At 33.5% G+C, this 11065-nt stretch overlaps 1 protein-coding gene across 3 annotated transcripts; it reads right to left on the bottom strand.

The window, feature by feature from the left end:
• Positions 1-924: 924 nt before the first annotated feature.
• On the bottom strand, positions 925-4653 carry LOC127812876 (cellulose synthase-like protein G3). Of its 3 annotated transcripts, XM_052353417.1 has the most exons (7): positions 4032-4653; positions 3276-3425; positions 2768-2893; positions 2122-2571; positions 1688-2035; positions 1243-1606; positions 925-1148 (listed from the first exon to the last, which is right to left on the bottom strand). In XM_052353417.1, exons 1-7 carry the CDS (start codon positions 4623-4625, stop codon positions 1078-1080), a joined length of 2103 nt encoding a protein of 700 aa, XP_052209377.1. In that variant the 5' UTR covers positions 4626-4653; the 3' UTR covers positions 925-1077. The 3 variants fall into 3 exon arrangements, with proteins under 3 accessions (XP_052209377.1, XP_052209375.1, XP_052209376.1); XM_052353415.1 differs by having other exon boundaries at positions 925-1606; XM_052353416.1 differs by having other exon boundaries at positions 925-1606; positions 2789-2893.
• Between the last annotated feature and the right edge of the window lie 6412 nt (positions 4654-11065).

Raw genomic sequence — 11065 nt, 5'->3', positions numbered from 1 at the left:
GCAAAAGGTCTTTGTGAAAGGCACCCCCGCAGCCCAACCATAGCGGTCGCAAAGGGCAGCACCCGCAGCCCAGCCAGGTAGTCACAAGGGGGCAACCCTCGCAATCTGGCTAGGCGACTGCAGATGGTCGACTAGCAACCCAATTGTGTGAGTGGCCTCGCGACCTTGGGCACGAGCACCTCCATGGCCCTGTGCCTGGGTAACCCCATGACCCCGGAGCCAGGCTTCGTAGGGGGTTTCCTTGCCTCTTCGGTGGCGACACCACCACCAAAGCATTTCCCGAATACGGTGGGATCCTACACAACATGTAAAATAGATAACTCCAACATTCAAAAATCTTTTCAAGAAAGGGATAGACAATCATCCATAAGGAATTATATCCTAAAAGGGCAAGATAAGCGCCATCTATAAGAATTCTAATCCTAGCCATGTTAGAAAAAATCAAGATAGACGTTATCTATAAGAGTCCTAATTCTGGACTACTTTAGATTACTCAATGCAATTTTTTGTTTTTTTTTAGTGTTTGAATTAAGCATCAGAGTGTTTGTGTGGTGACCTCCTTACGCCCTCTAACTATTTATTTCCTTGCAAACTCAGGTGGCCAGATGACGGCGTTGCTAGTCAAATAAATTTATTGTTGTATCCTGGCAACAACAAGAATATTTTGGAAAGTGATGGTTTTGAAACTTTAGTTTAGAGGTCAACATATGTTTGAGTTTTTGTCAACATGATTAAGATATCATTCAAAATGTTCATCAATCGATATTAATGACCTATGAATTGTTTTGTTATCAATAAAATATTTTAATTGTAGCCTTGCTCTAATAAGAGGCACACACATGTAAAGCAAACTAACAGTACATTCCAAACAATGCCCTAATTTTATTGTGGTTATAATCATATATAGAGAAGAAAAGCAAGAAATTGCAATATTAGAAAAGCTTTAATCCCACTGTATATATATATATATGTACATATACAAATATGTATATAAATTCTAGAAGTTGAAACATTTCTATATACGACCAAATCAAATCAACTAAACAAATTAATAATGGCCGAGCATAAAAGAAGCCACTATGTATAAAGTCGAAGCCAAACATATGGAAATGACGATGGTTTTGGTAGGTATCCTCCCTTTATCAGTCCTGAACACCATGGCATCATACACCGGCCAACAGTTAACAACCACAAAGCCAGCAATAAACATTTGAACAAACAATTGGTCTGCGTTTCCAATACCTGTGAGAACTACTTTAACCAACCCTCCAAAGAAAGCGATGAAGTTAATGATTGCGACCACCGTGAGCGATACAAACATAGGTGAATGGACTCCAAACATAAAGATGCCTTGATCATACCTCTTTCTTTGTTCATCATCTACCACTTTGCTAGTTAGGCTAAAACCATGTGTAGCTATTCCCAGGTGCTTGGAGGCAAACTCGATAAACCCGAAAAGATGGGTTGTCACCCCCCTCAACATCCACATTCGTTGCTCACTCCACCACCTCTTAAAGGTCTCTTCAGCTGACATGAAGTCTAAACAATCTTGTCCATAAGCCCCCATAAATAGAAAAACATACAAGATGAACCATTTATCTGAGACCTGCAATGCAATTAATGCAATGTAATGTAGTGTGATTTTGCAACAATTGCACCAAAAGGCATAGGGAGCATGCATATATACCTTTGGGAAGATGGAGATTCCGTTGAGAAGAGTTAATTGAGGAAAAATTCCATATATGGTGATTGGAATTGACAAAAATGGCCAGAAAGCATAGTTGGCATAGCAAAGGCCCATTAGTAGCCCCATACTCTTGACCCCGAAAGTTATCGGGCTATATTTGGAGATTGTAACCTCGAGAAGGCCCACATCCCATCGCTTGGTTTGGTTTAATGCATCAACCAGTGTGATAGGAGCCTCCCCAAGAAATGCAGGCCTTCTAGGATTGCAAAACGCAGACTTCCATCCCTCACAATGTAGCCGAAAGCCAGTATAATAGTCCTCAACCAACGACCCATATCTGTAGCCCAACTACAAAATTTTGTGCTCAATGCCATTATTTTCTTTTCCATACAAAAGAAACTTGTTCTATATTGAGAAAATGGAGATTGCCTTACCTTAGCCCCCCAGTTGCAATTGGTTTGCTCTTCATACTTGCAGCTTGCTACATGGTGTGCTAATGCCATTACTGGTTGGGACTTGATAGGCCTGCCCGCCACATGGTCTGGCATAAGCTCGGGGATCTCAGGGCCCACAAAAAATAATGGGCCCCCAAAGAATACACGACGAGAGAAAAAACACCCGGTCCCGTAATGATTTGTGCCTGCTAGCCCATCAAATCCAATTGGATTCATTTGAAACAAACCTTTAACCGCAGTGGCGTAGATATCATTCTTGTTGATCCCATGAAAATGTTGAGGGAACTGAACGAACCCTAAGTTGGGCTTTATTTTGTGGTCGAAAAAGTAACATAGCATACGATGGAGTGTTTTAGGGTCATTGGAGTACATATCACAATCCAGAGTCAATATTATAGGTGCATTTGTCATAACAGCTGATACCCGAATCTGTGTACTTCAAAAACATTAGATTTTAGAAAAATAATGAAAAATTTTAAAAACACCATAATTTTTATATACCCTATTATTTTTAGTAAATACTAAAAATGTAATTGTTGTTTAATTTATTTAGATGGGTCAAATTAATGACGATGAAATTGTGGGTTTCTCTCCACAACATTATTAAGAGAGGTTGTGTGCATACCAGGACATTAAGGGCACCTGCCTTGAAGTGATGGAAAGACATTTTGCTCTTCTCTCTGGACACATACACCAAATTTGGCATGGATTGACCTGTTATGTCCTTGTCCTCCCTGGCCTCTAACAACACCTGCATATAGCCTGAATTAGACTTGAGATCTTTTAAGTTTCCGAGGCTTCGATTTTTGTTATTAGGCCAAAGCTTCATTAACTTTAGGTGATTTTAATTAATTAGTTTATTTGATTTGAACTTGTGTGCTCTATTGGTTCTGTAGATTATGAAGGGATTTAATGATGGAATCTAATTATTGTATTAGCTTATAACAACAGTGAATGCCAATCCAAACATGAAATTTTTTATCAAATGAATATAGTTTATATTTAGGATGAGATTTGAAACTTTATTTTTTATAAGAAAAAAAAAGCCAAAGTGATTGACTCAGGTTTCATAGAATATGCTCCCTAAAGTATAACAAGATCGCCTCTTTTTAAAGATTAAATAGAAAGTAAACCTGGATAACAGTAGGATGATTTTTGCGAGTAAATCTTTTGGTCCATTTGTTAAATACTTGACGTTTTTGTTCGCAAGGGATGAACTCATATGGAACTTCTCCTCTCTTCACAATATTCTCCACGCTTGACTTCATGCTTTCGTATATCTTCTGCAATATGATTGGTAAATATTTAGAGTGTGTGTAACACATAATCTCCTAAAATTGATTTGCTAGGTGAAAATTAATTTTGTATATATATATATATATATGTTATACAAGTGTACTACTTAGGGTAAATGACACTCAAATACTTTTGAAATTTGATAAAAAGCATAAATACTCTTGATATTTGAGAAATAATAGTTTTATTGATTTTACAACTCTAACTACATTTATTTCTATCATTGTTAATACAATAAAAATACTTTTGCATTTTCTCTCTCGGTCCCTTTATCCTCTAAGTCCAACAAACTAATTAGAATCTAGCAATTTATCGACTTCTTTCTCTCTTTTTAGTTAAATCATCATCAAATTAAAATGATAAATTGGCAAATAATTATGTTTTGATCAATTTATTGTATGAGAAAAAGATAAAATGTAAAGATATTTTTATTGTGTTAAAATTTTTGACATGTGTAAAGTAACGTTGAAAAAGAAATATACTTAAGAGCTATAAAATTAAGAGAAATTTCTATAATTTTTAAAAATTTAAAAATATATTTATCTTTTTGTTAAATCTCAAAATGATAGTTTAATTAAACCATGGGTCATCACCTTAATTTGTTCAGTCTCCGAGGATTGACTATAATTTGATCCGAAAAACGCATCTGGGCATCTGTCCACAATCTCGTTCTTCCTGCAAAAGGGTATCCAATGGCTTGCAAACCTGGCGGCCTCCATGAACGCAAACAGAGTCAGCTGGGAGCCGCCGTCGTCCGAAACATACACCGAAATCTTCTCCGGTGGATAATCGTAAGCCATCACTGACAGGGCGGTGTTCACCACGGTCATCGGCGGCTCCTTGTAGGGGTCCGCCGTGCATATGAAGATGTCCAGCGCCGGAAAATCCCGTCTCTTCACCACTTTCTCCAGGTTTTCCGGGAAGACGCGGCGGTGGACCGGGCGGAAGCGGAAGGACTGCGCGGAGAACCACTCGAACCCTAGAACCAAGTCGGCGATGAAGAAGGTAACGGAGGTGACGAAGGAGAGAAAGGTGGCGGAGCCCAGGGCGGCCGCTGCATGGCGGCAGAGCACGGCGAGGATGGCGCACGTGTAAACCAGGGCGAACGCACGGTTAGCAAGCGTGCGGCGGGACGGCGGGAGCGTGTGAAGAAGAAGGGGCTGTTTGGCTGTGGCATATTCCTCCATATCTCTGCTCTGCACCACTGGGCGATGATCTGACCTCTCTCGAAGGTTTTGTATGATTGATATTTATAGGCCTTCTCTGAATTATTTCACATGATGTCACAGTACATGTAGGGCCAGAATATTTGTGGTGACAGTTATTTTGTGGTCCTTTAATAATATAAATAAATATTAAATTTTATTTTATTTTTATTCTATTTATTTTTTAAGATATAAAATTATTAATTAAATTTTTATATTTAAATTTAGAGAATAAATATTTTTCAATTAACAATATAGATAAGATAAAAAAATTAAAAAACTTAAAAATTGAATAAATAAAAAATATAAAGAGTCCACAATTAGTTCTTGTAAATTAAAAATTACAACAAATTTTGAATTAAAAGACATTTAAAAATACCTTAATAGATAGTTTATTGGGGCATTTTAACTATTAGGGCACTAATAATAATGCCCCATGTAATTGTACCCTAAAAACGTATTGAGCTACTTATAAATATCTCAAAAATAACTATAAATTTAAGTTTGTTGCGACAGTTAAAAATGCCTCAAAAATCACTATAAATTTATTTTTCATATCCCTGCAAGCCTTCTCTTAACTCTAAGAGTATGTTTGATTGCACACATTTTTCATGAAAAATATGTAATTATTACACATTTTCTATGGAAAACAATCAAACACTCTTAATTTTTCCATGGAAAAATATGTATGGTACAACCATTTAAAGCTTCTTTCTATGGAATTCATTTTCCAAGGGGATGAGATGGTTTTTATTTTTTAGACAATATTACCTAGAATTAAATTATAGGTAATGCAATCAAACACACCTTAACTTCTCCCTCAGTTCGAACCCTGAACCTTTACTTTTTCTTGCACACATGTGACCACCTAATCTACACATCATCTTATTAATATATGTGCCTATATTTATTTTATAGTATATCTAAGTTTTATTAGAATTATTCTATTGGAGTACTTAAGATTTGTCTATTAGGGCACTTCATCAGAGTGTTTTGTTAGAATTATTTTAATGGGGCATTTCAAAAATTCCGCCCTATTAAATTTATCTATTAAGACACTTATATTTGTTTATTAGGTATTTCATTGTCATGCCTCATTATAATTGTTTTATTGGAGCACTTCTTTAAATTGTGCCTTAAAATGATATTTTATATGGCACTTAATTGTTGTATCTCATTAAAGTTATTGTATTGGGGCACTTTTTTAGATTGTGCCTAAAAAATGCCCTAAAAAAGATGTCTCAACAAATCATTTTTGTTATAGTAGTTATTGATTTACTTTAATTTTTTCTTTAATGTTCAGATTAATGCGAATTCCTCATATAAAATTTTTGTCATCTAAATAATTATTTTATCAAATTATCCTTTTAAAATAACTTCACTTCTTGCATTTTCTTTTCCTATTACGTTATTGATTTATACCTTATTATTCATTACCTAACATCAAAAAGCGATTCGTAGAGTTAGGGAGCCTCCTCTCCAAATAAAAAAATAAAATTGAATTCAAATAAAAATAAAAATAAAATAAAATTAATGATTTTATATCTCAAAAAATAAAAAAAAATACATTTTAATTAATAAGTGATTTTAGGCCCCTCTTTTTGGGGGCCCTGGGCATAGGCTTGAGCCTGGGCTAAATGTGAATGAAAATTATAGGACTTCTCTGAGTTATTGTAATATTTACTATGCTGGTGATATTTTTTATATTAAAATTATATATAAATGACCCTTTACAAAAATAAATAAATATTAAAAAATAGACAAGAGTAACATACTTTGGATAAAATTTATATATAAAAAATAGAATTGGAATCATGTGATATTTTCATTTACTTATGAAAAAAAAAAACTCATGACAACTTATAACTATAAAAAGGTCATTATAGTTAGGCACATGCCAAACAATTCATTTTACAAGTTTGAGATTGTGAATTGAAGTAATGTGCAGTCACAGATGATATTATATTATATTATTTAATTGACCATAATATGTATTTAGTATGGTCCCTAAATAGATATATAAAGTGCATGCTACGAGTCTTGGGTTATTGTAAAATGAGTCCTAAATAAGTGTTGTTTATTAAATTCAATGACTTGTCACAACAAGAAAAATAGAGTTTAGCCATGAAAATTTCCATCGCTAAATTTGGAAATTTTGTCGCTAAGATAGGTTTGCAATAGATTAGCAACAAAATTGTTTCTTCGCTAAAATGCTCGTCACTATTTAACTTAGCGATAGAACTAAATATTCGGTCGGTGATCAGCAACAGAATTGCAATTGAACATCCATCAGTTATTAACGACGAAATTATTTTATCGCTAAAATGCTCATCACTATTTGACTTAACGATGGAACTGAATATTTGGTCGCTGATTAGCAACGAAATTGCAATTGAACATCCATCGATTATTAACGATGGATACTAAACATCCGTCACAAACTAGTGACAAATTTACAATTGAATATTTCGTCGCTAATCAATGATAAAATTGCGACACTATCTTTTTTTGTTGATTAGCGATGAAACATAGCATTGTAATCTGTCTCCGATCAGTGATGGATGTTCAGTTGCAAATCTATCGCTATTTTTAATGACGGATTTTTTTTGTTAAATATTTCTATAGTCATTTTGTCATTATTGTGGTTGTGAATTTTTTTTTTTTATAACAATGTTATTTGCGCTGAAGCTAATAATTTACTCTTGAAAAGTTTAACAGATTGAGAGATAAAAAGTAAATGTGTTAATATCTAATTGTAAGAAAATACAAAAATTTGAATTTCCAAATTTATAAAAAAACTAACTGTAATGTAGTTTGTAAAGACTAAAAAGATCTAAACCCTAAATTGTAGAAACCTAGGGGTTGGTGTGGTTGGTCTCCTGGTTTTCTTTAGAAGATGGAGGAGGCTCTCTGCAAATATTCTATTGCTGTAGCTGATACATAAGTGCCTCAACTTTTGCAAACCACTGTTGCCATTGTTGCTAGGCCTGCTTTGGTGCTAACTGTAGGTACTGGATCTGCTCATCCATCTGATGCTGAAAATGCTCATGTATCTCCTGGTAGTCTTGTTGGAACTTCGATTCAGCACATATCTGCTCACGCAAGTGATCCTCTATCTCTCTATCAGGCGGCATGCGAGATGTAGCTATAGAGGAACTACCGATTGACTGTACGTAGAACACTGATGCTTGGGAGTCGAGGTCAGGGGTGGATGTAGGGGGGGCTGGCACGGGGTTCAGCCGGTGCCAGCCCCAATTAAACAGTAAAAATATATATAATAAATAATATATATATATATAAATATATAAACTCCCAAGCACAGCTCAATCTCAAGCCCCCCTCTGCATCCGCCCCTGGTCGAGGTCGTACACTTGAGGCTTTTTCTTCCCCACTCACAGCTTTCAAATATGTCTACCTGATGTCCACTTCTCTCGACTCTGTGTTCCCTTCCTCTGGTTGAGAAGCAGATGTAGCTAATAACTCTATTCGATTTTACATACGAAGTCATTATCTAAAGACAAGTTCATTTACTTATTAAATTTAGAGGCAAAGTTGAATTCGTGACTTATTTAACTTACATTGATATCTCTGGATTGCTTGTCTATAAATATTTGGCCATCGGTTGACTTGGTGTTAGTTTTCTTGAAGAACTCGAACGGATATAGCTCACGTCAATCTAAAGATTTTAATTTTTTATAATATATATAAATTTAGCCTAGTAAGATGGTTAATCATATCTAATTTTAAGCACAAAAATGTATTTAAAGGCATTAATATGATTCTCATTATTTATCAAAAAAAAAAAAACTTCAATTCTATTTTATGTAAAAATTTAAATATATGATTGGATTGATCCTACACCAACCATGAAGCTATCATCATAGCTATTAAAATAAATTACACACCAACCATGAAGCTATCTTCATAGCTATTAAAATAAATTACACTCGACATATCATATAAGAGGTTTAGCTAATTAAATCACAACAAGTGTCATTTCATTATATCTTACTATTAAAAATGAGTTAAATTAACCACTTACTCCTATTTTTTTAAATTCTCTCTCTTTAAACATGAAAAAGAAAAACATTATTGATGGTCAATTGCCAATCATTGGAGAATGAGAGAGAGGGGATGGTTGAGTCTAATAAATTTAATGATGATTGGGTTGGAAGGTGAGAGCAAAAGAGAAAGAAAAGGACAACAAAAAATAAGGGAAAGGAAGCCGCAACCATAGCTATCTCCACTTGAGAGAAAAACAAGAGTTTGGTTGGAGAGAGAGAGAGAGAACATAATTTGGGTAATTCTAAATATTTAAGTATAAATTACTGATTAAATATTTAAATTTTAGAATTAAAAATTAATTAAAAACACAAAAAAAAAAACTAAGTAAAATGTTCAAATATCATCACGATACAAGCAAATGGATTGTGGAATTTTGATAAAAGGAAAGAGTGGGGTTGTTTCAATCTTTGTTTTATTTTTTAATATTCTTTGAGAGAGATTAAATTAACCATTTTTGAAGAAAAAGATAATAAAAAATTGAAGGTTAATACCACAGCCAACCATTTAATTGGTTTTATCACTTTTAAAATTCTGGAAAATTTTAATAGATTTATGCACATTTTAGGTCTTTTTCTCAAGTCAAACCTATACTTCATGACCGATTTATTTGGATGATCTGATTAATTTTCATTAACAATAATTATGGGTACCACCTAAGCCAATTGCGTGGACCAGTGAATCACTTTTACTTGGAGAGAATGATACGCCATCACAAAAAGCTCACTAAGGACAAGTTCAAATCATTTTATTAGGATTAACATCTAATATATATATATATATATATAGAGAGAGAGAGAGAGAGAGAGAGAGAGAGAGAGATTAAATGGCAAAGTATGTTTTAGTTGTCTTCTTCTCTCGTGGACTTCTCCACAAATGCTTCAACTTTAAAACTCCACAAGGGTAATCACCATGACCTTAAAATATAAATGATGATGTGGGAAAATGCACTATTAATTGTTGTCTCGATTGATAGAAAATGTGCAGACAATTAGAATGATTAGATTTAATTTATTGTCGAATTTATAAAATAAAGATCGATTTAGAATTATCTAAAATTGTCTATAGAAATAGTTTTTCGACATTCTAGTCAATGTAAGTTTAGGGAAAAACATGGGATGGCCACATGGAGAAAAAGGGAAAAGGGGTGTAGGAGAAGAGAATGAGAATGGAGAGTGTAAAAATTAGAGTCTAGGGTTAAAAATATAAATTTAAAGTATTTATAAGCACAAACCCATATAACTAGGGTTTTAGAGACTTGAGTCATCTTCTAATGGATAATCTTAGCTCAATATAGGCCTTGTTAGGCTTGACTCGGCTTCTGTCTGGACCTTGACCTTACTTGAGCTCTCTTCCAAATAAAATTACCACCAATTAATAGAAGATAATTTTGTTGTTTTAAAGTTAACCCAACAAGGTTGGAACCCTAGTTAAGAAGAAGATAAAAATATAAACTAGATTTGAGTTGAAACACTCGAACATTCATCAAACTCAAATAAAGAAGAAACTCTAATTTTGTGCTGGTTGGAATTTAAGTGAAACCCAACAATCAGACTGGAATTTAAGAAGGAAAACTGGAAAAATCAAATTTAAATTTGGTTGATTCGAGACCTAAGTTTGTTTTAAAATGTGCAGGTTTATTTAGAAGAATTATATACATTTTATAATTAGATTAAAGCTCATTGTCACTTGACTAAAAACAAAAATACCCATTGTTTTTTAAATAAAATTGTTTTTTAAAACTAATTAATCTCATTTTCTAAAAATAAAGTTATATACTTTTATTTTAAAAATTTGCTAAAAATTATTTATTCACACAGCCACAAGTTTGGACGAGGCATAGTACTGGAGAATATTCCAGCAATAGTGAAGTTTTTGGCGTTATTAAGGAAACTGATTCGAATTGAAATTTCTGCACCCACATCTCACATCATGATGTGACAAAGCATCCCAACATTATCAAACCATCACAAGTTCTTGTGCGGTTATGCTTAGTGCTTGCATCATCCGTCGTGTCTTTATCTGTTTTGCTACTGAACCATGCTAGGGGTTACATTTTAAGCTATCCGTGTAAATAATTAAAATAGTTTTTATACTTTATTATATCATCTCATTATGTTTCATCGTCTTAAATGATATATATTTTAATTATACATCTCACCATCTTAAATAAAGAATATTTTGTTATTTTAATTGTATTATGTAATCCAAAAAATATAAATAATATTTTCTTTTGCTACTTTATGTGAGAAGTTTATCGAGACACGATTAAATGATAAAAATATTTTTTTATCTAATTATAAATTTACTCTCTATGTCTTTGGCTGCCTTCTCCCTTTTCTTTTCTTTTTTTCATGACC

This window comes from Diospyros lotus, chromosome 11, assembly GCF_014633365.1.
Source record: "Diospyros lotus cultivar Yz01 chromosome 11, ASM1463336v1, whole genome shotgun sequence".
NCBI classification, from domain to species: Eukaryota; Viridiplantae; Streptophyta; class Magnoliopsida; order Ericales; family Ebenaceae; genus Diospyros; species Diospyros lotus.
The sequence above is the reverse complement of the archived record's forward strand: the minus strand, read 5'-3'. Positions and strand labels throughout refer to the sequence as shown.